This window comes from Venturia canescens, chromosome 10 (assembly GCF_019457755.1).
Source record: "Venturia canescens isolate UGA chromosome 10, ASM1945775v1, whole genome shotgun sequence".
Classification (NCBI taxonomy): domain Eukaryota; kingdom Metazoa; phylum Arthropoda; class Insecta; order Hymenoptera; family Ichneumonidae; genus Venturia; species Venturia canescens.
This window is the reverse complement of record NC_057430.1, coordinates 16921304-16948483: the sequence shown is the minus strand read 5'-3', so window position 1 is coordinate 16948483 and position 27180 is coordinate 16921304. Positions and strand designations below refer to the sequence as shown.

The 27180-nt window shown below is 37.3% G+C and overlaps 6 protein-coding genes across 11 annotated transcripts in view; 2 read left to right on the top strand and 4 right to left on the bottom strand.

Annotated features, from left to right (window-relative positions):
* The window catches only part of ftz-f1 (ftz transcription factor 1), a 76544-nt gene extending 74055 nt beyond the window's left edge, over positions 1–2489 (bottom strand). Inside the window, exon 1 of the mRNA XM_043429963.1 lies at positions 2229–2489. Within this exon, the coding sequence (XP_043285898.1) occupies positions 2229–2372 (144 nt within the window). The 5' untranslated portion in view covers positions 2373–2489. The remainder of the gene's footprint in view (positions 1–2228) is intronic.
* On the top strand, positions 930–8565 carry LOC122416877 (metallophosphoesterase domain-containing protein 1). Its single transcript, XM_043429982.1, has 5 exons — positions 930–1034; positions 5992–6120; positions 6313–6457; positions 6578–6854; positions 7008–8565. The coding sequence occupies exons 1-5, from the start codon at positions 1023–1025 to the stop codon at positions 7360–7362; spliced, it is 918 nt and encodes a 305-aa protein (XP_043285917.1). The 5' UTR covers positions 930–1022; the 3' UTR covers positions 7363–8565.
* Positions 2630–5996, bottom strand: Mcad (Medium-chain acyl-CoA dehydrogenase). Its single transcript, XM_043429974.1, has 7 exons — positions 5220–5996; positions 4820–5066; positions 4474–4574; positions 4319–4399; positions 4077–4207; positions 3876–3984; positions 2630–3741 (listed from the first exon to the last, which is right to left on the bottom strand). Exons 1-7 carry the CDS (start codon positions 5232–5234, stop codon positions 3178–3180), a joined length of 1248 nt encoding a protein of 415 aa, XP_043285909.1. The 5' UTR covers positions 5235–5996; the 3' UTR covers positions 2630–3177.
* On the bottom strand, positions 8453–20284 carry Prps (phosphoribosyl pyrophosphate synthetase). 5 transcript variants are annotated; one of them, XM_043429975.1, is made up of 7 exons: positions 20137–20284; positions 17014–17224; positions 15333–15528; positions 14839–14913; positions 10562–10785; positions 10149–10482; positions 8453–10051 (listed from the first exon to the last, which is right to left on the bottom strand). In XM_043429975.1, the coding sequence occupies exons 1-7, from the start codon at positions 20207–20209 to the stop codon at positions 9959–9961; spliced, it is 1206 nt and encodes a 401-aa protein (XP_043285910.1). In that variant the 5' UTR covers positions 20210–20284; the 3' UTR covers positions 8453–9958. The 5 variants fall into 5 exon arrangements, with proteins under 5 accessions (XP_043285910.1, XP_043285911.1, XP_043285915.1 ...); XM_043429976.1 differs by having other exon boundaries at positions 15345–15528; positions 20137–20283; XM_043429980.1 differs by lacking the exon at positions 20137–20284 and adding an exon at positions 18601–18678.
* Positions 19282–23508, top strand: Ubc4 (ubiquitin conjugating enzyme 4). Of its 2 annotated transcripts, none has more exons than XM_043429983.1 (5): positions 19282–19884; positions 20698–20850; positions 21011–21093; positions 21174–21340; positions 21495–23508. In XM_043429983.1, exons 1-5 carry the CDS (start codon positions 19822–19824, stop codon positions 21629–21631), a joined length of 603 nt encoding a protein of 200 aa, XP_043285918.1. In that variant the 5' UTR covers positions 19282–19821; the 3' UTR covers positions 21632–23508. The 2 variants fall into 2 exon arrangements, with proteins under 2 accessions (XP_043285918.1, XP_043285919.1); XM_043429984.1 differs by having other exon boundaries at positions 19286–19884; positions 21174–21337.
* Positions 23499–27174, bottom strand: LOC122416872 (E3 ubiquitin-protein ligase RFWD3-like). The gene is made up of 2 exons (XM_043429967.1): positions 26628–27174; positions 23499–26035 (listed from the first exon to the last, which is right to left on the bottom strand). The coding sequence occupies exons 1-2, from the start codon at positions 26632–26634 to the stop codon at positions 24333–24335; spliced, it is 1710 nt and encodes a 569-aa protein (XP_043285902.1). The 5' UTR covers positions 26635–27174; the 3' UTR covers positions 23499–24332.
* Between the last annotated feature and the right edge of the window lie 6 nt (positions 27175–27180).

Here is a 27180-nt window from a genome sequence, read left to right as displayed (position 1 = left end):
GAGGGGAGGAGTGATAAAAAAACGTATATATGTGAGACAGAGGACAAAGAGAAGGAAGAAAGGGAAAATCCGTCCCGCGGTATTCTCCCGTACGTAGAATGACAAACATACGAAACGGAACGAATAAAAAAAAACACACACACGCGCACGGAACACGACGAACGCGCGCGGGATATCGCGCACGCGATTTTCCTGAGCGTTAGACAAATGTAGGTCTGTAGGCCACTTCACTTACACTTTGCATCCCCGGAAGCAACGCGGGAGAAAGAGAGAGAAAGAGGAGAGCGAGTGGTGTGTGTGTGCGTGCGTGTGGGAGGGAGTGAGAAGGGAAGACGATGGGAAATCTCGCGAGAGAGACGAGCAATGGACTCCCTTAGTCAAGCGAGAGTCGCCACCACGCACACACACGTACGCGACTCACGCACGCACTGTGACAGCCGCACCGAAGATTTTTTGGCCAGTAACGTAACCCACGAATTCGAAACCACTCGCCTATCCTTTTTTCCCTATCTTCCTCTCTTCCGCCCCTCTATCTTCCTCTCATCGGGAAATTCTAACGAAAATAATTTGCACTTAACTCCGTGACCTTGCACTCCTTCGCGACCTCTCACCCGCGAATACCTCCTTTTTCTTTGTTCCCCTCAGTCGCTCTCAGCTCCCGCTCTCTCCCTCTCTCTCTCTCTCTCTCTTTCAGGATTTCCTCCTCGTGCTTTTCATTAACCCTCGTGTCTCTAACAGTTCCGCGCAGACGCGAAATCTCTCGCCCCGGGCAGAGTCTGGAGCGAGAGAGAACGAGAAAGTCTACGAAAAACGAGAGTTGTACCGCTCCGATGGAATTATTACGTTGGGAAATAAATAAACACGATAATTTGACACTCGGAGGCTCGAGCCAATGAGAATTTTTGATTTTCACATTCGACTCATGATTTATTGGTTTATTCGCGATTTTATTACGTAACTCGTGGAACATTCTTTACGCGACATTCCTCGATGCTAGATCAATCGCGAAATGTTGAAGACCTATGCGTGTACACGTATGTATATATACATATATAAATAAAGTTTTCATGTCTCTATATCTATAGATGTTTATACATGCCGAGCGACAGCGTGATAAACGCGATTCCCGTTCTTTCGCAAGATTTCGGCGGATCGCCGAATATAATTTGAATATTCAAATGAACAAAGAAACGCATCTACGATCGTTCAAACTCGAAAGTAGGAAATTCGAAAAAGTCATGAGCAGCGATGTCCTCGGAATTTTTTAATATGAAGTCGTCCTCTTTCAGCGTAAATTCTAAAAGTGTTATTTTATAAATATTCTGGATCGAATCGCGGGAAATGAATGAGACCCCTTCGAGACCGTTTCGCTTGATACGGGAATGTTCAAACGAAAGGGAAAACTCGGCGCGCAACAACGAGCCGTCAAGTGTGCCAATACTGCCAATCCCTTTCGGCTTCTATATAAACGCCGATACGAAACACGCGATGATACTTTGACGTAACGAGATAATTAATGGATCGGAATAAAAGGTTCATAATCATTCGATACCTATTTATCGATCGTTCGGTTCTCGTGGGATAATTATTCTTGCAAAAACATCACAAGAATTTAATAGAGGTTTTGTGGTTATGGCGTACAAGAGTGAGAGTGTGTGTGCTCTCGAGAGTGAACGTTGGGCCCCGCGAAACACCCTAAAATTACAGCACTGTCTCAATCGACGAAATGTCACGCAGTAACCACGTAATTCTTTCGCGCTGCGGTTCAATCTCATTTCAGTCTTTTCTCACACGTAAACACACATGTTGTATCTCGTATACTCGTAAACGGGCGAACGCCAACGATCTTTTTCTCAAAATTTCGATGATTCTCCAGTCTTTTTATGTCCTTTTTTTTTAAATATTGCACTATCACGAAATTTTGCTTCGAGTCTCGGGTCCAACGACGTTTCGGCGCACCAACCCCCCACCCTCTTAATCCTCGTTCCCCACATTCACACCCGACGGAATGAGAGAATGAGAGAGACCGCGATGAAACGTTTACAAAACGCGCCTCCCCATTAAGTAGGTCAGGTGTCACAACTTACGGACAAGACTGTCGACGAACCCCTTTTTTCGTTCACCTCAAGTTGCATAATTCACCGCCACTCGTTACTTCACCCTCTCGTTTTTCCCAAGTACAGTTCCGAATTCATTAAATTTACGATTAAAAAATAATCTAAACCTACCATCGAAATAAGATCCAGTCGGTCGTTTTTATACGTGCAATATATATTAATGTGTGGGATCCGATAACCCGACATCAATATTGAACAATTGTACTCTTGACTAACGTCATACTCCCGAGACCCAGGAAAACAAAATGGCGACATCTCGCGGTCTCAACCCGCCAATTTCAAGTTTCGAACTGCCATCAATAATTCTTTTAATAAATATCTATTTTCAGATTTGCAGATTCATTTTCAGGGTCTACCGAACTTTTTTTTGCTATTATTTTAGTGATATTCGAAAGTGAAACTCTCACTCGAAACTAACCTACGAATTTCCCTACTACTTCGACATGCACCCTTTTTTTTCAATCGAAATTTTCACAGAATACAGAAATTGGAAAAACAGAGATAATTTAAAGTTTACTGATAATACTAGCACCGTTTATTTGTATTAAATATGCCTATCAAAATTATCAGATAATTTCAACAGGACGAATAAAAACAATCGTCACGAAGAAACGTACGAGCACTTTAAATTGAGAAGCACTCATTTCCAAAAATACATATATTTTACGTAAAATTTGTAACGATAACTGCGTTATTTGGCAGTTGGATTGCGTATACTTGACAACAACGGTATACTCGATATAAAAAATATTTCATTGGGGTTGTGTGTAAGAGTAGCAAAATCAACGAAATCAAGTATTGCATCGCTGTTGCATTCGAGCTGTGAACATTCGTTTTCTCCTCCATCTATTTCGAAGATTAAAAAAAAAATAGATTTTCTACTTTCGTTCCATCCTTTTTGGGAACGAAGTTAAAACTCGAAATATTCATCGTTTTGAAAAGGAATTTTGACAAGTGGAATATCCTCGTTGCATCGACAAATGTGCCAGTTTCGACGCGATGAAAATTCAATTGATTGGGAAAAAGGATCGGGCTCGCTCATGCGTTAATTAAAAAATTCTCAGCCTTTTTGATTTCCCTTGAGAATATTACGGGAAATGATGAGTCTTTGAATTTGTGCGGTTCCTTCATAGATTTGATAAATTTTAGCGTCCCTCATGAGTTTTTCGACAGGATATTCGGTGTTGAAACCGGCGCCGCCGAAGATTTGTACGGCATCGGTCGCGCATTTGTTGGCAATGTCGGCGCCGTAACACTTGGCAATGCTCGCGAGCATTGTCGCTTCTGGCAGTTTGTTGTCCGCCGCCCAAGCTGCCTTCATCCAAGCGAGTCGAGCCGTTTCGATTCCAATCGCCATGTCCGCGAGCATAAACGCTACCGACTGATGCTCGCTTATTGCCTTCCCGAAGGCTTTTCGCTCCATAGAATACTTCAGCGCTTCGTCCATCGCCCTCTGCGCTAAACCGACCGCACCGCAAGCGACCATCGGTCGCGTGCTGTCGAATGTTTGCATCGCTATTTTGAATCCCGCACCCTCTCCCGTCAGCACATTCTCTTCCGGGACTCGCACGTCCTCGAACGATATCATTCGAGTGTCGGATGCTCTTTGTCCCATATTTAGTTCCTGTTGAAACAAAGTTTCGATTTATTCGCTGTTTTTCTACTTATAATCGTTTTTGTTTGTTTTTTTTTTATCAGTTATTATGGAGAAATATATGTATCGTATGAATTTTGGAATAGTTTTGTTCAATTTCTAACCTTGCGACCTGGCGTAAGACCCTCACTTTCCCGATCGACAATAAAACCTGTGAATGCTTTGCTCGCTGGTGCTTTTGGATCGGGATTTGTTCTGGCCAGAACAAAGTACCTTAAAGTGTTACATCGAGTCAGATACTTCAAGACTGCTTAGTGTATTCTCTCAAAAGTTTTCAAGATTTCCAATAATAATTTGTAACTTACCAGCTGGCAACACCGCCATTTGTGATCCACATTTTTGTTCCGTTAATTATCCACTCGTTTCCTTTTTTCACTGCTTTTGTTTTAAGACCAGCAACGTCCGAACCTGCTCCAGGTTCTGTTACGCAATAAGCCTGAAAACATCACCAAAAAGTGGTTCTAAAAACACGAAAAAGCCCTCGACTTTTTTCTAGGAAACATATTTCCAATTATCGTTCAGAACGCATGCCAAATTTCTAACTTACCGCTACAATAGGTTCTTCGAGCAGTCTGCCCAAATACTTTTTCTTTTGTTCTTTGTTACCACCAATTTTGACTGGGGTACTCTGAAAAGTAAAACACAAATGGATCATTATTGAAATATGAATGCTACTAATTTACAATGGTTCATGATACACACAGCCAAACCAGAAGTTTCCATTGCTGTCTTCACCGCTGTACAACCATACGCGATGGCTTCTGTCACGAGACACGAATCGAATGATCCGAGGCCAAGTCCTCCTGTAAGCAAAATTGGAATATGCACATTAATATTCAAACTTTATCATTCTAGCTTTAAATTCACAATAGAATGCAAATGTTGATTAACTGAGCTTTTTTATTTTAACTTAAAATTTGTATTTGGGTGTTGAAATTTTGAATTTTGGTTGCATGCTGAATCGGTTTTAATTCTTTAACAGTAAGTTTATTGATGGGGAGATTTTTTATAATGACGATTCCAGTAATTACTTAACAATTTGTCTAACCAAATTCTTGAGGAACGGATCCATTCATGAGACCCAAGCTCCATGCTTTCTTGATAATGGGCCAAGGATATTCTCCACTTCTGTCGTAATCTGCGGCAACAGGAATAATTTCTTCTCTGGCAAATTTTTCAGCGACATCTTTCATTTCCTTCTGAGTTTCGGTTAATTGGAAACTGTAGCCATTAGAGACGACGGAGGTTGTAGAAAAATTACGACATACGGTTTGTCGTAGGGCATTGTTGAAAAGCTGGAATTTGAAGAGAATTCTTTAAGTTTATTTGTCTGTAATTTAAAAGTGCGGAGTCGCTGGTCATGCCCAATATCTTAAAATTTGTATTTATAATTTATTCAACCTGTAGAACTGATCAAGGTGATATTCCAGGAAAAAAGTTTCACATACCTTTGACACGATCATGATTTATTTTAACCTCGATATATTAACTACGGTATTAGAAATTATCAGATTGCACTCAGTTTAATTCGTTGGACGGACGAAACAGGTTTTCGGCAAGTTTTTCTTGTTAAGACGAAACCGGGTATGGCGAAAAATAATATTATCAATCGTTTATATAAAAACTGGTTGAGTCGCGGGGTCAAAGTACGAAAAACACACATCGATTCTTACATGTATTGGGTGGAGGAATTTGTATGTACATGATTTTTTTCCCCCTCCCTCAAAGTGCTGAAGATGATGGGTGAACTTTATTTTGTGCTCAAGGGTCAAACATAATCTTTCGGTGATTTTTTACAAGTACTTCAATGCCGACGCATATTTCAATTATTTAAACAATGATATCGATTTTTAATTACCGGAAAATCGTGATTGTTAGTTGAAAGATCTTGGGCTTGTGCTTGTGAAAAAAAAGGGGGCAGTGCACGTCAGGATTCGCTGTAAAATGAAAGCCCCGGCGAAAATCAGCAATAACTTATTACGATGGATTGCCACCATCATAAATTCGTGATTGATTTGTTTATCGAAGAATTTGTGCTCCGATAAAAAAGAAAAATTACTGTAGGAAAGAAAAAAATCCCAAAACGGTGTTGTACGTGAAGTGTCAACTGTCAAATTTGACCTGAAATTTAAGCTAGCTCATTTGAATTGCGTATTCACCTGTCGCTACTCCGTTTTAAAGTTGATTCTAATTTATGTGTTTTTAATTGACGTACCCGAGGAAATCATGGATATAGAAATTCATCCACTTACCAGTAATCCTACTGCAGCTTGGCAAGAAATTTCACAGGAACAAAAAGTTATAAAAATCAATGTCAAGCCTCCTACAACCGAAGCACCTGCCAATAAGGTACATTTTACTGTCAATATAACCTTTTATTTATTTTCATTTACAATTTTTCTATATTTCGTGTTGCTTTTGTTATAAATACAATTTGTCGTTATCGGTTCTTTTTCTTCACTGATTTTTTTTTTAATACATATTTTGAATATTAGGAATGGTCAAATTATTGTTTACCAAAAAATGAATGTACCTTTCCAGTTGAGAATCGTTTGTATGAGTGACACACATTCTCTGACGCCTTACATAAAATTTGATGTACCGGAGGGCGATGTGTTCATACATGCCGGAGATTTCACAAAATGCGGCAGCCTTCAAGAAGTCATAGAATTTAATAATTGGATAGGTGAGCTTTTCATTGGTTTCTGATCATAATTATCGTAGGTCAAGACAAGTTGATTTTTTTCATATATGATGGAATTGTCGATGCATTCTTTTGTTGAATTCTATTTTATATATTAATCAGGAAATTTGCCGCACAAGCACAAAATAGTGATAGCTGGAAACCATGAGCTGAGTTTCGATCCTACTTTTACTCATCCGTTTTCAACGCAAACCAGTGGCGATAGACAAAAGCACACCGGGACCAGTATACTCGACAACATTCCGACTCTGGGAATGTCCAAGGACACACTCGCCGAAGCTATTCAAACTAGAAATGTTAAGGATCACCTCACTAACTGCATTTATTTGGAGGACTCAGAAATTGTACTCTATGGAATTAAAATATACGGAACACCCTGGTAAAAAACACTCTGTTCTGAAATTGTTCAATAATGCATTCAAAGAAAAATTAGAAAAATAATTTATTTATTGGTTCAGTAAACATTCAAATTATTATAATAATTATCGTTTTTATCAAACAACCTCCGATTGATTGGATTTTTTTATTCCAGGCAACCCGAATTTTGCAAATGGGCATTCAACGTTCCTCGAGGAGAGGCATGTCTGGCGAAATGGGATTTGATTCCAGCAGACACGGACGTTCTTGTAACGCACACACCGCCGATAGGACACGGGGATCTTTGTTGCAGTGGGGTTCGAGCTGGTTGCGTTGAACTTTTGTCAATCGTACAAAAAAGAGTGAAGCCAAAATACCACATATTTGGTCACATTCACGAGGGTTACGGAATATCTTCGGATGGAAAAATCATCTACATAAACGCGTCGACTTGTGATCTCAACTATTTACCGAGTAATCCTCCAATAGTCTTTGACATTACGTTGCCCCCGGGTATGAGTAAATGTTGAAGCTTTGAAATTTGTAAATTAAGTGAAAAAAAAACGGACTGTCTAATGGAGGAAACAAGAATACTCGCAATTTCGGAAGAAAAAACTCGAAGACTCATTTCTTCAATTGACTGACGTGCGAAACATTTTTATGCCAAACCCTTGCAAAAAATAAATTAAATCTTGTAAAAAGTAAGGCAAAATAGCTTTAAACCTGAGGGTCATTTATCATAGTCGATCATTTATTCTAGAGACGCACGCTTTAGTCGATCGAATTTTTTCTACTGTGCTTCAGCTATAGAGTTATTAAAATTATTAGCTAAATATTATTTTTATCTAATGGTCATCTCCTCTCAGAGCAAAGACGCTTTTTCATATGGTCGGAAATATTTTTGAGTAGATATTTTTTCGATAGTACAATTAAGATTTGTTCAAATATTTCTATATGTAACACGTCTTTTAAACTGCATTTTTAACAAAAAAGAAAAACGAAAATCAATAAATTTGAAATGCATTATCTAATTTTACAAAATTATCTATACTAAGTTCGTTTTTATTACAATTATCACAATTATTTAATGAAAAGTAAGAATTTATTGTGATACGTGAAGAATTTTTAATGAACACGATATATTTTTATTAACTTTTGGACACAATTGGATAATCCGACCTTGAAAATATTGAAGTCTCTCCACACATGACAACTCGATAATCGAATTATTTCGTCAGTCATGATATCGCACTTGTAATTAGCTTCATGTGCAAGCTACATCGTGCCTCGATGCTTGCGTAGTTTACCTTTTGTACCTGGTTGTTAATGAGAAAAACAGCTCAGTCTTAAGGTTTTCTAATTGTTCAACAGAGGTGGACAGAAAAAAAAAACAATTGACCTATGACGATAGGAAAATCAGTTTCTCAACTTGAATTGTCAAATCATGTCAGCATCCAGAAAAACAAATTCTACTTGAAATATTCTTCAGAAATGTATTCCCGGCTGAAATGCGTTTTTGTAGCATGGAAAACAGAAAAATCACTTTTAACAAAGTCTTTGTCCACCTTTGTTAGGTCGAGGGGGAACGGAGCCATAGAATGGAAAAAAATAGTACGAAGATTTGTACTTAAACGAATGTATTTCATAGACTGGTGAAAAAGCCAGTTAAAATATTTGCGTAACATTGTGTAAAGTTGGCTACGCGATATAATAAACGAATATAGTGAAAATAATGATTTTGTTTTATCGTACATCTACGCAACCCGACAGAATTTCGAATAGACAAAAAAACTAGCCAATACGAAGGAGAACAGCAATGAAAAAGGTATCAACTCCGTAAGTTTTCACTTACCGTTCCCGTTTGAAAATTTATAACTTTTTCTCTTTCACCCAAATCCGGAGACCAAGGACGCGCGATTATTCGGTGGTAAGAGGGAGTTTGCTCGCCTCGTCTCGGAATAGGATAGGGTTCTTCTTCACCTTTAATGATGAGTAAAAGAGGAAAAAATACTATAAAATAAATTGGCAAGAAATTCATCGACACGAAACTGCGTGATTTGCATATTACTGACAAAATGTTATAAATATAACAGTTATTTACTACCATATTTGTCATTCTATGTTGCACACAAAAAAACGAAAGTAAAAGTGGTCGCAGTTTTGGATTATACAGTATTTTTGCATTTTTTGCACTCTCGCTTTCTCTCTCTTTCATTCTTCATGATCAAAGATAAAAACAGTTTATAAACGATGCCAGATCGTGATGTGATTACAATTATGCTGCTTGGTCTCGTTGATTCGATATTTCAATCGAATTCCTTTTATTTTCATTCTTCAATCTTCATTCCTTTGTTGCTAACGCGTTGTCATTTTATCTTTATATATATTTATATAAATATACATATCGTCGTTGTGCCTGCAAAATTCAACATTTTGTATCCTAAGTCACAGTGTCAAGAGCAACGAATGTTCGTTCGAACGAGGTTCATTCGTTTCCACTCAGAAACCCAAATTTTCTGTATATTTTGTAAAAGAATTCGAGCATTATTCAGATTTTTCTTTCTTCGGAATATGTTTCCAGTGTCGTCGAACTTTGCAGACGCAAAGACGACGTTTGTCGATGTAAAGCCGGAATGAAAGCAACGCGGTGCTGCTCAACAGCGAACTCTTATTGACGAAATAAATCTATGCTTCTAACGGAGCGAAACAACAAAAAAATAAACATGAAGTAAAATTATGCAAAGGTCTCTGTTGGCTTATGATTTGCGAAGGAAATATAATGGCTTGGCAAGCCAATGAAAGTATTCGTGCTAACTTGTCTCAAGTGAGAATAACTCGAGATTTACTCAACAAGGAGATTCGCCCACGCTTGGATGGAATAAAATCTTTTTTTTTCGTCTTTCGTCCCTTATTTTCTTTTTTTTTCGTTTCTCACATTAGGACAAAAGAACATATTTTTCTTTCTTTCAACTTAACTGAGTAGTAGTAACAATGAAACTGCTAACGTACGATTACACTCTTCTTAGATAGTGTCGGCCGAGCTTTTGTGTTTCTTTTATCTTTCTCTCTTGCCTTTTTTGCATTTTCTTCGTTTTCAGTCGCGTTCCATTTCACGCATACGTCCTCTCAATACGGAACGTTCGAGAATAGATACGAGACCGATTCTCCGTTGTGAGTCCTCCGCACCGCCTCGGCAAACATCATCGAAACGTCGATGCACTACAAAAGATTAGTAAACAAATTGATTTTCAATATCGTTTTCGTCACAACTAATGAATTACTACTTATTCGGAATTCATAATCGGCTGATTTTTACCTGGATTTTTGGGCAATCTTTCATGTGGTTATCCTGAGGAATCGTATTGGTGACGACAACAGCTTCGAAACAAGCGTTATTGATTCTACAGATAGCTGGACCGCTGAAGATACCATGAGTCAAAATAGCGTAAACTTTAGTAGCACCAGCCTCCAAAAGCTTCTCAGCAGCGTGACAAATCGTGCCGCAAGTGTCAGCCATGTCGTCGACCAAAATCGCCACTCTGTCTTTGACGTCTCCGACGAGCACCATGCTTGCAACTTCGTTCGCTTTTTTCCTCTCTTTGTGAATCAGAGCGAATTCCACGTTGAGCCTATCGGCGATCGATGTGACTCTGAAAGGAAAATGAGAGGAAATGAGAAAGGATTGGAAGCAGGTTACGATCGAGAGAGATTTTGAATAAAGAAAATTACCTTTTGGCTCCACCAGCATCAGGAGAAACGATAATGCTGTTTCGCCACTCTGCGATATTTTCTTTGATCCATTTGAGAACGGCAGGTTCAGCGAAAAGATTGTCAACCGGTATGTCAAAGAAGCCTTGGATCTGGCTAGCGTGGAGATCCATGGTGATAATGTGATCAGCACCGGCGACGGAGAGCATGTTGGCGACCAATTTTGCGGATATCGGGGCACGACTCTGTAAGAAGACGATAAAAAATATAATGATTGTAAGGTCCTTGGATATCTCGAGTCCCCCTCAAGTCCATTTGCAACTGGCAATATCCTGCAATATCAAAAAACATCTCCTGTTAATTTTGCCATTTTCGTTTATCTCTTCATACACGTTTTGTTTGTTTCGTTACTTTTTTGTTTGTTTGTTTGTTTTTTTTTAAATATCCAATTTAATTACCGGTGTCTTGGACACATTGCGGACGATCCCGGAAACTCCGCGCGGTCTGAAAGTATTTTCAACGATAAAGAAGAACAAAAAAGAGAGCGAAAGAAAGAGAGACAGAGAAAGAGAGAGAGAGAGAGAGAGAGAAAAGAAAAGGGACAAACAAAGAATGTGAGACGAGGTGTGCGAATTCATTTTGTTGACACAAATAAGTCGCGTTTTTATGTACAGAATGAGAGAAAAATCACAGAGAATTTAGTATTACGAAATGATTTCTCACTTTGTTTTTTCGGTTTTCTCATTATACGAATTTATGCTTTTGAGCCTTGGCAAGGCCACTTCAGAGGGGACAAAATATGAATACAAACGCTAAGTGTTCAGAGACAGTGACGAAAAAGAGTATAAACGTAACATTTTGACAAAGAAATACTCGAATGAAAGAAAACAATTGAATGAAGGAAAAAAAAACGATCTCGTTGCAAATGCACCCCAGTTAGACTCGACGGGTACTGTAAGTAAAGCGATATCGACTAAAGTAGTTAATAACAAAAACGAAAAATGGGAAACCGAAATAATACCGAGCACAGCGAACCTCGAAGTCATTATCGTTCGTGTGATTTATCTATTTTTTTCTTTTTTTTTTTTCGAACTATCGCTCGGATCGTGATAACGAATAGTTATCGAGGATCTTTGGCGAACGTGTAAACCTTGGAGGAACATATTTTGTGCTTCAACGTGCATGGCAATGCTTATCGTTTGAAAAAAAAAAGAAAAAAATCCATTATCTACCACGACAGAAACGAAATTATGCTGGAAACGTGACAAAAGCTCGATTCTTTGTTAATGAATGGTTACCGGCTTCAAACTTTCAATGGATTTAGATTTTTGTATTTTTTTTTTGTTTCAATATGAAAATGAGGTATTACGGTGATTTTTACTTCGTAATCATACTCTTGTTGAAGCAGCCGCTGTTCAGTGGCAGGCGTTAATCGTTATTAGTTTTTTGCACTCGTGTAATAAGTTGAAGAATTACAAAAAAAGAAATGACAACAAGCGACGAGAAAAAAAAACAATTAAATTAGTACCCAAAAAAAAAATCAATCGTAAATATCTCGATACCCAAAGTAATTTCAATCCACCGATAACGACACCACATATTCGCTATCGTATTAATATTTTGCCCTCTCATTCAGATGTCAATAATGCTTTTACCGAATAGTTCCATTCATTCATGGGGGACAACCGTGATAATGGTCGTGTGCAGAGCAGATATAAAAGAGAATATTAAAAATAACAGAATGGTCGGTTTTTCCTTTCAAATGATAATATATGTTCATCAACTGGCATTTATAACTTTGCCTTTTTGTTTTATTTCTGTTGTTAGTCCTACGGGAAATGTAATTGGCCAATTAAAAGAATACGGAAAAAAGATTGAAGTAAACGATTCGAAAGAATCAGGAGATTGAAAGTGTTGAACGAAAAAAAAAAAAAAAAAATATAGAAAACGAGATAACAAGTCGATACAGAATACGAGTTATGAGTATAATTACAAACGCTTCACTCGGTAAATCTTGCTTCTCGTTATATACTCACTGTCGACAGGTCGGGCACAAAGTCCTGAAAATCACCCAACTATTCAGATCAATTATACAACTTTATCGTAAACTCTATCAACTTCCCTTTTCATCCTTTTCAACAATTATAAAACACAATAATTCATCATTCAAGGAAAAATAAATAATGTAGACGAAAAAAAATTATGAACTAAATGTCAGGCTTCAATCCACAGCAGAACTCGGTGTGACTGAACTCTCTATAAAAGTTACTATCACCACTAAAAATTTCGTACAAATATTAAAGCTAGAAAACAATTCAAAAGAATAAAAATCTCTTGGCTCAGAAAACAACAGTGGACCGCACTCCCATTGCAGGCTCAAAATTAAAATTCTCCCCAAAATTAGCAACAAAGTTTCGTGTACGTTTCTATGATTCTTATTTTCATTTTTTCAAGTATAATTCTTCCAGTGCGCAACAATCGTAACGAGGATAAAAACTGAAAAGGCATTAGCAACGGGGAAAATAGCGATAAATGAGAATTTCAATTCACCACACGTATTTCAAACCCGTGCGAATGTTAAAATCATTATTGTTATTTATTCATACAATTTCTGTGACGTTAGTCGAGGAGACATTCGCTTCGACAATATTTGTTACACTCCAGCCATCGATAACTCGTTTTCCTCTCTTCTCTATCCTCCTTGCTTTTTTTGCATTTTTTTTTATCAATCAATGCTGCAATTGTAACATTTATATTGCCCCCTGCGATCAGTCAGTCTCTCTTTTGCAACGGGGTTATCGGACTTTTGTCGATAACCCTGAGGTTATTCGATTGAGACGCGTTCGCGGGATTTTTCTTTTTAACTTGATTTAAAAAAGCCTTTACCCTCGTGTTCGAATCAACATGATTGCTTGCTCAATTTTTTTTCTCCAGTTCACGGAACAAATCGATAAATATTGTCTCAACAATTTTTCAATCGAAATTGCGAATTTCTCTTCCAGTTTGACAGTGTGGCTATCACTCAACGATTGATACGACTGAAATATTGCTTCGTCAAGTTCATACGTACGAAATATTGAGAAACGAATGAATAAAAATAAAAACTTTTACCTATTTTGTGTTTGTAAGATTTGTTAGGAAATTTCTCATTTTGGGTTAAATCGACAGGGGTACCAAAAATTGATGGCCAGTTTGTGAGAAAATTATTTGAATATTGACCACAAAATTAGTATTCCATCATCTTAAACTTCCAATCATCTTGAAATGATGAAAAATCCCCTTAATTTCTACTAAAACCGACTGCGTTTTTGTTACCAAAGTTGCAATTACTGAAAACTGTTTTCAAAATTCTTCCGTTATTGGAAGAGAGATGACAGGGTAAAACTGCATGAAAATCGATCACGGTTTTTCACTCTCTCTCTCTCTCACTCTTTCTCTTGTATAACGATGAAGGATGATAAAAGCGAAATTGAACCGGATAATAGTGTCTGCCAAGCGTTTTGTAATAAACTCGTTAATGATATTTAGATTAGCCAATCCCAGGCACAACTTTCGTCATATATTTTCTCACACGCGACGAATACGAGTTTCGCTATTGTAAATGTGTGTTTATTTCCGTCCATTTGACTTGAAAATCCCTCATTTTTTCAATCATTCACGTGCTTTGATAAATCAATGTGTGTTAGCAAAAAAATAATTAATAATCGATGACAAAATTAATAAAATGAATAATAATAAAAAATAGAATATAAAATTTAGCCAAATTATGATATTTCATTATTTTCTCAATTATATAGTCCTCGGTAATTGAGCTCATGCATTTTGTTTACTTTTCTCCCCAGCAGAGCCGAGCTGCTCGTGAAAAAAAATGAAAAAAAAAAAAAAGAAAATCATTTTCTTCTTAGCACCTGGAAAAAGTCTCCTTTCACGAATTATTAAAAAAATATTACAAAATCATGAAAATAAGTACGTTTGTGCGTGTGTATAGTTTTTTCGGAGCTTCACGACGAGGTTACCCAATGACGATAAAAAATGAGCTTGGAAATGAAAAATTTCAATGAAACTGAAACGATTGACAAGACCTCTAAGTCTACCAAGTGTTTCGCGTTAAGGCTTAGTTTTTTGCTTCTTGTTTTCTCCCACGAATGTGTCGGACGACAGTGATTGGCGCATTGTTTCATCCCCATACAGATGCAAAAGCTACAATAATAAATTAAAAAAAAAAAATAGAAAAAAAAAACATAAAATGAGGAAGAATATTGATAATGGCGAAATTCGTAGAATCGCCACAAATTTACCCTGAATTTCCACTCGTTCGACTTCACGACAACCCGATTCTTTGCGGGGTCGGTTTTATCCGCACCATCACCGCCCTGTGAAGATACCATAATGGAGAAAAAAAATAATAATTCATCATTGTAAACATGAATCTCGCCTTTCGTCCGCTTTTTTTTTTTTCATCGATCAATACGCGCTTCGTCTTTCTTTTTTTCACGACGAATCACCGCCGTTTTCTTCAAACCTAAACCCACATATTCATACGTATTTTGCAAATAAGTAATCTTTCATGTCCGATATATCTGCAGCTCGATTCCTGTGAACCGACCGAATCGCTTTTAACCTGAATTTTGTTCATCCCCATAAACCAACCATGCCAATATCTATCTCAATGAAAACTTAATAATAACCATTTAAGAAAATAGGAAAATTTGTATTTTTTTACTCTTTACAGGATTTAACCACTAAATTTCTAACTACGGGTTTAAAAAAAGTGAAAAAAAATTCAATGTACCGCATCTCGTACCTTGTCCTTCTTGTCCTGCCTCGCATATGGAAAACAAGGTATAACTGCCGTTACTCTCGACGCCGATGCTATCTTGCATGCGTTTATCATTATCAACAGTTCCATCAAATTGTCATTGACTTCTCCGCTACCGCTCTGTACAATGTAGACATCTTCGCCTCGTACCGATTCTCCAATTTCCACACTGCGGAATCACATTTTATATGAGAATCTGGTGCTGTTGTGACAAAGGATCAATTTTTTGTTCGAAGAATTTTAATAAAAATAAACATTTATTCAAACTCGTCGTTTGTGGGTGGAAGGGATTCAATTTTTGTTAATTTGTTTATCTCACGTTTGAATATTTGGTCAAACAGTAGAGGACGATTCGTTAGGATAAGTCATCGATTTAATAATTCAAAGATACGTTAAGTTTTTAATTATGCGCATAAATGATTATTTTTATATTTAAAATTGAACAAACATTTTTGATCCTAAGAGTTGTATAAATATAGTCGTTTGATGTAAAAAATGATGAAAATTGATGAAAAATTCGAATGCAGAAAATAGAACGTTAGCGCAAATTCATCTTGATAGGAAACAAACTTCTTTTTATGAAGATGAGACTGCTATAAATAAAAAATGGCTATGGATGTAGCGAGATTTCTAATCAGGCCTATAAATCACTGAAATCATTATAAATCAGCGTATATTTGGAAGGAAAAGTTTAACAGACTCGGTAAATTATTACGTATAGCGAAGGTCGTATAGATTCAAAAAGAAGGAGTGGGAGAAAGGTGTAATGGAGCTGCACAAACACGAACTAAAAGCTGTCGTAAGCTTGTGTGAGACACTAATACGATTGAATAAAAACCGCGCTGCCGGCATGGCCAATTAACGTTCCTCAATCAAAAATGAACGTTTAAAAAAATAGAAGAGGTTGCCAGTCACAGAATTGAGTACACGAATGATGCAATACAACAAACACGATTTGCTTCGATTTTTATCGGGAACTGAAAAACTGAGAAAAAACTCCGGCATTTGAGACTAGAAAACATGCAAAAATATGGCGTGTCTGTAGTAGAATAGATAAGATGGAATGGAATGCTCAAAAAAAAGCCGAACGAATATAGACAATAACAAAAACGTGGGGTGAAAATCTTCAAACAGTGCAATTCAGTAAAAAGGTCATCATTCAAAATGGAGGAATGAAAAACACATGGGCATTTGTTTTGACGCGGGAGAGCGCGTCGGAACAGGTTGATTTTCGAAAAACCCGAATTTAAAAAAAAAAAACGAATATATTTTAATGATGGATCATCGAATTTTATAGTATCAATTTCAAGTAGAAAAAACGAGAGAATTAAGTTAGCTTTAATAAGGGTAGCAGCTGTCTTCGGAACGGGGGTTGCCATTTTTTTTTTCAATCACTGGGCACATTTTTGTGCCGGAAACTGCCGAAAAAACAGAGAAATCGCGAAACTTGCGGAGCACGTTTCTGATGGACGATGATGAATTTAAATGGGAAATTTCGAGTTTACAGCGAAAGATGAGAAATTAATGAAAAATATGAAGCACGTGGTATTGGCAAAGCGTTAGAGCGATAATATAACGTGGTTATGCAGAAAAGGGGGAGGGAAAGGATGGGGTTGCGATTCGCGAGCGCGTGGTTCTAATAGTCGACCATTACCATGTCTCGAGGTTGCTGAATTTCTTGGTGACAACTTTGCCGATATCGATGCCGAGTCTGTCGACAATACGTTGTGCCAAATCCGGATGGGACGAGCCGCTGAAGACTTTTATGTTCGGCATTCTGCTCTGCAATAAACCACCACCGCGCGATTTCTCCAAGTTTGCGCGTAACAAACTCTTGGCACGCACTGGCTGGGACACGGGCATTACTGAAAAAAAAGATAAACGCCGAGGGGAAAAAAGAGCCGCTCTCGACCAATCCGCGCTCACTTCCCCACTGCCGGAAGTGACGTACTTTGGGAACTAGCTCCGCCCACTTTGATGTACATATTTATACTTGTGTACGCGTATATATATATACATTTTGCCAGAAACTGTATAATGCGCTCTTTCTTATCGACGACTTTTCGTGCTTCCTTCGCGCGTTTTGTCTAAAGCGAGACAGAGACGCAAATAAATCTTTCTCGTTTCATCATTTCATAATCTTTCTCGAACACAAGCACACATCTATACACGTAAGAGGCCAAGTTCCTTGCTTGACATTGCTCGTTATTATTGCGAAACAGACACGTTCACGGTGCTTACAATCCTAGCTCTCTCTCTCTCTTTCCTATTCCTTTTCGGGACGGTACGAGAAATGTTTCCGAATCCGAATATTTTCTGATGGGAAGCCATAACCAAAATTCATGGATCGCAGCTTGATTATAGAAAACATTATATTTTGCGAGATTTATTTTTATCTCTTTGTCTTTCTATCCTTTTCTAAGCAGTGGGAAAAAAATATTATCGATAAATATGTATCCAAAATACGTGTTGTGTAAAAAATTTAGCGTCATTGCAATAATCTATGACGTCTTGTTATGAGCCGTGCAATCATACAATTCATAATAAAGTCTCACTTTCCGTTATTTGCTATAAAAATATTTGTTTTTTAATCGTTCATAAATAAGTGAACCATTTTAGAAATATATATATACAAGATGAATGAGAATCCATGTGAAAATTCAAGCGAAAGTATAGTAGATTAAATGCTATATATCTAGTTTGAATTTATGCAAATTTCGCTCAAGATTTCTAACACGTGGATAATATGGCTACGAGCATGAAAAATGTAGGTTAGGAATTCACACAAGTTTCGGGAGATAGAAAAAATCTGCTGAAAATGAAAAGAAAAAACTGAATATTTAAACAAGAACTACAAATACAAAAAGTGTCTTCTATTTTCAAAAAATTATCGAGCGATGATTTTTCATATTAACTATTGCAAACATATATGCGACAACAAAGATAATGTTTGGATAAATAATATGAATTTAAAAAATTTTTTTTCTTGTTTTTTTCTTATTGAAAGTTGAAAATTTTGTGAAATCAAAATAGTCTTGTTTTTGCTACAATCTACATAAATTTCTGAGAGCAAATCTCCGATGGACGATGAGATGGAGGCCGGTTAAAATAACGTCGAGAGAACGAGTGTGAAATTATAAGTCCGAGGGATTATGACGTTTTTGGTGGAGCTCATTGACCAGCCTCTTAGCTCCGTCTAAATTTGGACTAAACGAAAAATCACTTATAAAATGTATAGTACCTATTCCGCGTGAAAAACCCAGGTGAAATTATCGAGCACGAGAACACGTGTGTGCTCAGCAGCGATATAAATATCCTCCTACAATATGTTTCTTTTTTTATCTCCGGCTCTTTATCTCTGAATCTCGTATACCGGGGAAACAAAAACTTTAGAAATGCGACACCTGGCGATTGAATATTGAGAAAAATAATTTCTTTCACACCGATTTTCAATATTAGAAGAAAAAAATAGAAAGTGATGAAATCATAAACAACTAATTAATGTAGTTTGAGAAAAAGGTTTGTTTTGTTTTGAAATATTGATTTTTGTTATCGCAAAACCGATCCAATAATGCGGGTTTTATGTAATCAAATTCATATTATTGATTTACCGGATAAGACGTGGACGACGCAAACTGACGTAATTGAAAGGTTTTTTTACTGAAAATAATCTGTTTATTGATTTTAATATTGAACTAATATTAAAAGCGATTCAACAATGATTTATAGAAACCAAAAAATCAATTACGGTTTTTAAATTTAAACATTTCAGTTACAGCTGCGATACCAGCGCCGTGCTAATGGTCTCCCAGCGAACGAATATTTAAATTTGCCGCCCCGAGACGTGACTCTAGACAGCAGATTGTCCCCTATCTCTATATATTAGTAAGAGAGAGTAAGGAGATAGAAAAAAAGAGTCTCAGGGAGGCGGGTGACAGTCAACTTTTTCACGATCAAATGTGGCGCCGGTGGTGATCGAATGATTAAATTTTTACGTTGCCGGAGTTGCGTTTACTCTCTTCTTCTCAATTCCATCGTATTATTTCTCAAATGTATTTGACAAAAATAACGTCGAAATTGTCCTCCAAGTGTCAAAAATAACGTTCCCATGTTCTAACCTCGTGCGTCACTACAAATTTGTTGGCTAGCCAAAAAAAACTTCTCATCATTCGCCAAATTTCATCCAACAAAAGTTTGAGAGGTTAGAGGAAAAGAGTACAATAAAGAGAAAAAAAAGTCGAAAAGAAAAAGAGAAAAAAATACGTTGATCAAGAAGAACGGTAACGCGCGCGCGCCGGTCGCAGCACACGTCGTCGAACAAAACCTAAGTATTTTGACCGAATAGAAAATCAACGACTAGCTTAATTGTGAACACAGGTTTAAGAAAATTTCACAATTCGCACGATGACATTGTACTGCTGACCGTTTGTGAAAAGGGTGTCGGTGTTTCTCAATCGGAGCCATGGCAAATATTGCGGCTCAGCGTATCAAACGCGAATTCAAAGAGGTTCTTAAGAGCGAAGAGGTGAGTCTCTTTTTCATTTTCACTTTGTCAATTAAATGATTTGAAAAAATGTTTTTTGAAGCCTTAGCAAATAAAAATGATAAATTTTGTTATGACGCAATTGTGATCGAACAAAGGAAAAATACTACGCGACGGTTTCTCGAAACAAATTTCTCCACACATTTTTTCGATCAAGAATCAAAAATGGGTACTTTTCGAAAAGTTTTATGATGCTACTGTATTCTTTTTATAATCGTTGACGAATAAACTCACCCCTCTCCTGAGACGTTGCTTCGTCATTGGTTTGACGACTTGACACTGCACGTTCGCACTTGCCGCAATCCATTTGTCGCTGCTTCTGAGAGCAAAAATGGAGAAAAAGTTATTTTCCTTTATCTTGCTGCTTGTGCTGTGTTTCGAAAGATGCAAAGCATTATTCCCGCCATTGACGAGTCTTATAATCAGCTAGCCAGTAATTTCACCATATTGTGCTGTCCGGCGGCCCGTGTCAGAGGTCATAAAGATTAAGGCTTACGAAAAGTACCAATAGTTTCAATCTTCCCGCCTCTTTATATCTTTTTTCAACCAAAGATTTTTATTAAGTCTCTGTTCGTCATAGTTGGGCAATTTTTTCTCCGATTATTCCAGAGTTATGTAATGAGACATAAATTGACATGGTTGACAGGAGAATCTTCAGAAAAAAATTGACTGCCTTTCCAAAATTTCCCATGGAAGACTAGATCTGACCTTTATTTCTTGTACTCGATTGTTTAAAAACTTCTTGAGTATCTCATATTCATTTTTTCCTAAAATCCTTTTATGTTTTTCTCAAAGGTTGCCAAATGCGCCATCAGGGTTGAGTTAGTTAACGACAGCTTTACTGAATTAAGAGGAGAAATTGCTGGACCTCCTGATACACCGTACGAAAATGGCATCTTTGTTCTGGAAATCAAAGTCCCTGAAACTTATCCCTTCAATCCACCAAAAGTGAGTATTTGCTTCAAATCATTTATACTATCCAATGGAGATTGGTCAAAAACTAAAAATTAACTTTAGACAATAATACTCTCTCAAGTTGAAAGATTTATTTTTGCAAAATGTGAAAGTCAACATCAAAAACAAAAAATATCTATACTTAATTTCTCAGGTCCGTTTCATAACGAAAATATGGCACCCAAACATATCGTCAGTAACGGGGGCGATTTGTCTGGACATATTGAAGGACCAATGGTACGTAATGCATAAAAAATGAAAAAGAAAAAGGATTTACTCAGGGAATGAATTAACGTTTGAGTAATGAATTATTGAAGGGCAGCAGCGATGACGCTACGCACGGTATTATTATCATTGCAAGCCCTGCTTTCGGCAGCGGAGCCGGATGATCCTCAGGATGCTGTAGTTGCTAAACAATATAAGGAAAATCCAGAGATGTTCAGACAAACAGCTAAACACTGGACAAGCGTGTACGCTGGAGGTAGTTCGTAATTAACAATGAATTTTTCCGATTAATAATGTATAGATGAATGTACAATGATTATTTCTATCTAGATAAAAAATAAGGCCAAAAATTATATTTTTCACTGTAAGTTTTAATTCCAAAGAAAATTTATCTACATATTCGTAAATTACAGGGCCTGAAGAAAAGATAGAACTGCACGAAAAAATAAGACGACTAACGGATATGGGAGTCGAAGAGCACAACGCGAGAGTCGCGTTATCCTCTTACAATTGGGATTTGGAAAGAGCTACGGAACAACTCTTCAGTTAGTGATTATTCTCCGAATTACCTCACACACCGCTCACACGAGTTTTTTTTTCGCCCTTCCACCCTCTGCTATCCATTTCCATCGCAATCAATAGCTGGTTGAATTGAACACCAAAAAATATGAAATGAAGCATCAATCCATGGATACAGAGGGCAACGACTCACAATTCTGCTAAGGCTTTGTTATGGGATACTTTCGATATATTTAGCGACTCATGGAATTCTCATGGTTGAACACAATTTCTACTCCTGCGTATATTTTTTGATTTTTTTTGCTCGTTCCCTCCCTCGTCAATAGACTAATTAACATGGACATTTCGTAATGAACGTTGCGAATTAAATTGCTGTGGGATACAAACAAAGTCTTTTGATTGAACGACATTCGCCACAATCTCTGCCTTTGCTATTTCTTTCTCTTGTATTTCGACGCCCAAAGTACTTCCCACACGAACATGCTATTGCGAAAAATTATATATCTCTGTTCTCAAAGTCTATATTGGCTCCATCTGTCCTTAGTGTACATTATCTAACAAGAGAGAAAAAAAAACGAAGGAGAAAGGAAGCAAACAGATAGTCGAGTAATTATTTTAGCGTTAGTTTACATTTGTAAAAAGAAGAATCGTACACCTTAAAGTTATACTGTTAATATTTAAATTTTGTACATTTTTTGCGGTGTTGGGTTTTTTGAGAGTAAAAAAATGAACGTCCGGACCGAAAGTCCCGCCTTGGAGCGCGAGCTTTTGTCCAATGTTGTTGATTAATATTGCCATATTTCAAGTAGGAGTCTCGGTACGATTTGCATTTGAAAAATAGTCGCGCTTTTTTGCTTTGAATTACGAGTAGATTATTGACAAAATATTCACTAATATCATGGATGGACTGAAAAATTGAATCGTTCATTTTCAAGTAACGGATTTTCTAGCTGTCATTTTTTCACATGAATCCCCGAAATAATGATTCTAATACAGCAACAATCGAACAGAATTGAAACCAAATGTTTCACGAGTCAGCAGCTTTTGGAGATAAAATTATTCGTTATCGAGACTCCTATTTCAACGCGAATATCCACTGTAATTGCGGTATGAACGATAATATACACGAACACAACTATACAATACTAAAACGAAAATGTGGAGTGTACGACGCGAGAGGGGTTTACATTCCAGCCTCAGGAATATTTCGACGTGAGAATAAGGGAAGCGCAATTGCATTTAACGAGAATTTTCAGTGTGTTCCGCGGGTCGATGTCAAATCTTCATTTTTAAATTTCCGATTTGTTGTAATTCTAGAAAGTTTCACATTTACACACAAACTTTTGAAAAGCATATTTACGTTGCTGCATCATAGGCAGACGAAAAAGCAAAGGTCTCGATTTTTTTTTATAGATGAATTCTAATTGGATGATTTTTACGAATTTTTTTTTCATTATTTTTACGCAGTCTGTACTCAGAGATGTATTATTTCGATCGAAGCGTGTTTTTATGTACGTTTTTTGTTTGTGCAAATGAAAGCGTCAACAAACGTTGATAAATTTTCAAGAATAAATTACTTTTCGGAGGGAATCGCATCTCTAAATAATTGTCGAATCGATATCTCAGCGCCTAGAATCAGGCGCGTGGTTAAACGATGAAATCAACGAACCCTCATCCATCCCGCCAACCGAATTCAGAGCGATATGAGAGCAAGACAAGTAATATGAACAAAAATACACTCACACGTAAAATCACACATACAGAAATGTGCGTTTGAAAGGTTCGATCGTTGTAAATCAATATTTCGAATGAAAAGCAAAACGAATATTAATAAACAATTATTTGTAAAAGCCTGAATTTATGGATAATCCCCACAGTAAAAGAAATAAACTTGAAAATTAGTTGAAACATTAGTTTCTATTTTCGTTATTTCCAATATTTATTTGTTCTTTTCGTGTAAAATTCCGTACTCCCGTATCACAAAATTCTCTTAACGCTAAATATCGTATTTCGTATAAAAAGAAAAACAATATCTCTGTCTCTATATATTTATATATATGTAATTACTAGTCCTTAGATTTAACTTTAAATCGTTTTATCAGAACGTCGTTTCTCTAAAGGCTGTACATTTGTCTAGAAAAAGAAAAACGTGGAGGAAAGGGGTGCGATTGTGGTCAACGTGACAGAGCGTTTGATGATATTTTTATTCAGTTTTCAGTCTTTCATTCCTGCGAAAATTCGAGACGTTTTTGAGATGCGTGTGTACTTTGGAGTTTTTTCATTTCACTCGTCTGTTCGAAAATATTTTACAGGTGATTTCACAGCCGAAAAATTTATTCGATACGACTCCTTTGTTCAGAGAAATGTGTGAAAATATTAGGAATTCACCTAAAAGCAAAATATCCTAAGCACTTACAGTGAATTTTTCAAGCGTGCAATTGCGGAAAAAATTTGATATCGAAGTTCGCGCGTTTGCAAAAGCGTTAATCATTTGACATTGGTATGTACAAAAATTTGATAAGCTTATTGGGATCACTATTAGTTCAAACCGCAGTTCGTGCGAAGAAAGCGAAATTTTTTCGAAACTCTCGCAAAACAGTTCAATACTGGATGTGATCGAATGGATATTTGGCTGGGAATGAACGTGTAAAACATGCTTAATACATACAAATATTTACTTAAAAAATGAAGAAAAGAGCATGATATGAACTCGAAAAACTAAAGAGATTAATTTATCCGTGATTGTAGAGTCTGAGTTTGGTGGACGATAGTGTAGCGAGAAAGATATTATCGTTGGATCGAAAGGAGCACATGTCGAGTACCGGATCCGAGACTGGAAGACTGTACATTTGTTTGCCGGAGGAGATGCTCCATAATGGAATAGATTTGGTGGATTCTTGATGAGCAGCGATTAAGGTATCGTCGCCGACGTTGATGTGACAAGGGCGTGAGAGCATTTGTTGAGAATTGCCGCCATTGAAAGTGTGAACAATGTTGCAAACGAGAGCTTCTTCGTTGCCTTGTTCGATACTGAAAACAGTGTGACGAGAATTGGGTGTTCTGGCGTTCGGCCTGGAGGATATGAGGGCGTGATGATTTTTCTCGTCATAACGAACGGAAATAAAAGGACCTTCGAGAAACATTTGTTTAGTCGACCAGAGCGAGGGATCTTTGTGTTCGTATGCGTAGCAAGTGTTGAGATGAGCAGCAATGAATCCACCTCTTCCCATTCCACCGGCCGAATTTGCAGGTACAGTAGCAAGAGAGACAACTGGTGAACGGTCGCTGGGACTCTCGTGAGTAGCGATCGCTCCGTTCGTTTGTCTGATGTCGAATTCGGTTATGGAACCGTTCTGTCCACCAACGAGTAAAATATTGGAATCCTCAGCGGACCAGCAGCCACTCCAGAGCTGAGAATCTACGGGGTAACCGTGGACCACAACGTTGTTATGGATATCAACGATTTTCACGGTTTTGTCGAAACTCACACTCAACAGGAGACTCTGTTGGGTGGGATGAAATGCCAAGTCTCTTATTGCCTGGTTGTGCAGTAGTATGTAAGGCCCAGCCTGCATCATTTCTGTATTTATCTTTCTCACTCCATAACCAGAGAAAAGGGGATTGGCAGATTTTTGAGAGACGACTATACAACATTCCCAAGGATTGTAATCGAGCACCCGACATCCACCGTCTTTCGAGATCTCCAGAGTCTTTTCCAGATAAAATTTATGCGAGGACGTCCTCGAAACACTCTCGTTCAGTCGTAGACTCATATCTGTCTGCTGCCTCTCTAGCTCGGCCATTCTTGAAGCCATGCTCGCCAGTTGTTGGTCGTATAACTTTTGTCGTAAATGGCATTTTGAAACTTCCATTTCCAATCGATTTTTCTCTACAGTAACCTCAGTCAATTCTTTTTTTAATTTTTCAATTTCGACCGTGTCGATAGCAGACACTTTTCGAGCGTACAATATTCTTATGTCTTTCACAGCTGCTTTCCTGTTGCATTGAGGACATCTTCGATTTCCCGCCGTGCAACCCACCTGGAGCCATTTCAAAACGCAATTGTGACCAAACAGATGGCCGCAGCGCAACGAACACAACCTATGATCCCCTGAATTACTCCAAGTGTCCATACAAATCGGGCATATTTGTCCCGTGTCAGCATCCTCCTCGTCCGAATCGTTTTTCGTTTCTGACTCTGCTGGCGCTTCTAATTTTGCTCTCTTTGCTCTTTTGGCACCTTCGTCGCTCTCCTCCGCTCGCTCGTCCGCTTCTCCTGTTATTTCTTGCTCCACGTCGCTTTCGGCATTCTCTTCTCCACCCTGATTCTCCCCTTCAGCCACTGCATTTTCTCTCTCATCGAGTAACACAATACGTTCAGCCCTTTCCTGAGCATCGTTGAGTTCTCCTTCGTCCCTGCGTTCATCTATGTCATCTGAAGAACGATTCCAAGTATATTCAATCTACGTCATCTCCAAAGAGATTTTATGTAAAATTGGAAATAATAAAATCAAAAAACTTTTCTTGATTTAGGGAATTATTTATTCAGATCAAATTAAAAATATGTTAAACAATGAACAGGCAACACAGAGCTTCTGCTTCAAATTAGTGAAATAATCAATTGGGTGTTTGCTAGACAATTTTTGCTTTGACATTCGTGGTGTAATAAAACAGAAATATGTGAAAATCAATCATTGAAGTTGTTTTATTGTAAAGGAGATTGGTTAACAATTTCTCTGAAGCCATTGATTTTTGACCGAAATTTTAAATGTAAATCGAAAATTCGGCGCTTTTTCATAAAATTGTCAAATCAATTAATATTTCACTTCAAGTCTAAATAATTTTCAAACGTCAATAACATGAATTGCGTCATTGGAAACAAAGAATGTGTCCCCTCTATTTTTCAGGGTTGGGTCTCGAAATATGATCGGAAAATCCTTAGAAAGAAGCCTCCAAATTAGCCCTCACAATTAAAGTTTTAACATCGACGAACGCGAAAAAAGTTAATATAAAAAATTTGTACTCACACTCCATATCTGGTTTCTCACTTTCAAAAACGTAGTATTGTCAAACTCTTGTCTAGCATCAAGTATCATAATATCAAACGACGTTGAGAGAATCGTAGCGAGAATTTTCGTGGGTCGTTTTCGAGGTCAACATTGGAAGATTACAACAAAAATATGTAACGCGCTCAAAAACAAGAAAATTATAAAAACGACAAAGAATAAATGGGTGTTGAAAGGATCGGAGTTGAAACTATCGTAAATTATTTATCCTGGACGACGACGTTGGGGTACGTCGACCTGAACCTCAATTGTCAGCTGCAACGAAGGTTATATGTGTGTATACAGACATATATAGATTGCTCATATACACTTGCGTATACAATATGTATATACTGCGCATTTAATTCCTACAACTTCATTCACAAGTATTCAGTCAATAAGTTGTCGCATTGAAAAACTATCATATAATACAAATGCTTGATCCATTTCGTCCATTCGATAGCTCAACTTGGTTGAAACAATCTCTATGATTAAAAATTCGAGCCTAATGAGAATTTTTAAATTACGAGTCGTA

Excerpts from the sequence above, each read along its gene's own strand:
- LOC122416877 (XM_043429982.1), top strand. Across the intron at positions 6,121-6,312 it reads CCGAAGCACCTGCCAATAAG|TTGAGAATCGTTTGTATGAG; the intron begins GTACATTTTACT and ends GTACCTTTCCAG. Across the intron at positions 6,855-7,007 it reads AAAATATACGGAACACCCTG|GCAACCCGAATTTTGCAAAT; the intron begins GTAAAAAACACT and ends TTTTTATTCCAG.
- Mcad (XM_043429974.1), bottom strand. Across the intron at positions 3,985-4,076 it reads AATGGCGGTGTTGCCAGCTG|GTACTTTGTTCTGGCCAGAA; the intron begins GTAAGTTACAAA and ends TAACACTTTAAG. Across the intron at positions 3,742-3,875 it reads GTCTTACGCCAGGTCGCAAG|GAACTAAATATGGGACAAAG; the intron begins GTTAGAAATTGA and ends TTGTTTCAACAG.
- Ubc4 (XM_043429983.1), top strand. The coding sequence starts at position 19,822 with ATGGCAAATATTGCGGCTCAGCGTATCAAACGCGAATTCAAAGAGGTT. Across the intron at positions 20,851-21,010 it reads ATCCCTTCAATCCACCAAAA|GTCCGTTTCATAACGAAAAT; the intron begins GTGAGTATTTGC and ends TTAATTTCTCAG. Across the intron at positions 21,341-21,494 it reads AAGCGTGTACGCTGGAGGTA|GGCCTGAAGAAAAGATAGAA; the intron begins GTTCGTAATTAA and ends CGTAAATTACAG.
- Prps (XM_043429975.1), bottom strand. The coding sequence starts at position 20,209 with ATGGATTGCGGCAAGTGCGAACGTGCAGTGTCAAGTCGTCAAACCAAT. Across the intron at positions 14,914-15,332 it reads AGGACAAGGTACGAGATGCG|GGCGGTGATGGTGCGGATAA; the intron begins GTACATTGAATT and ends GTATCTTCACAG. Across the intron at positions 10,483-10,561 it reads GATGCTGGTGGAGCCAAAAG|AGTCACATCGATCGCCGATA; the intron begins GTAATTTTCTTT and ends TTTTCCTTTCAG.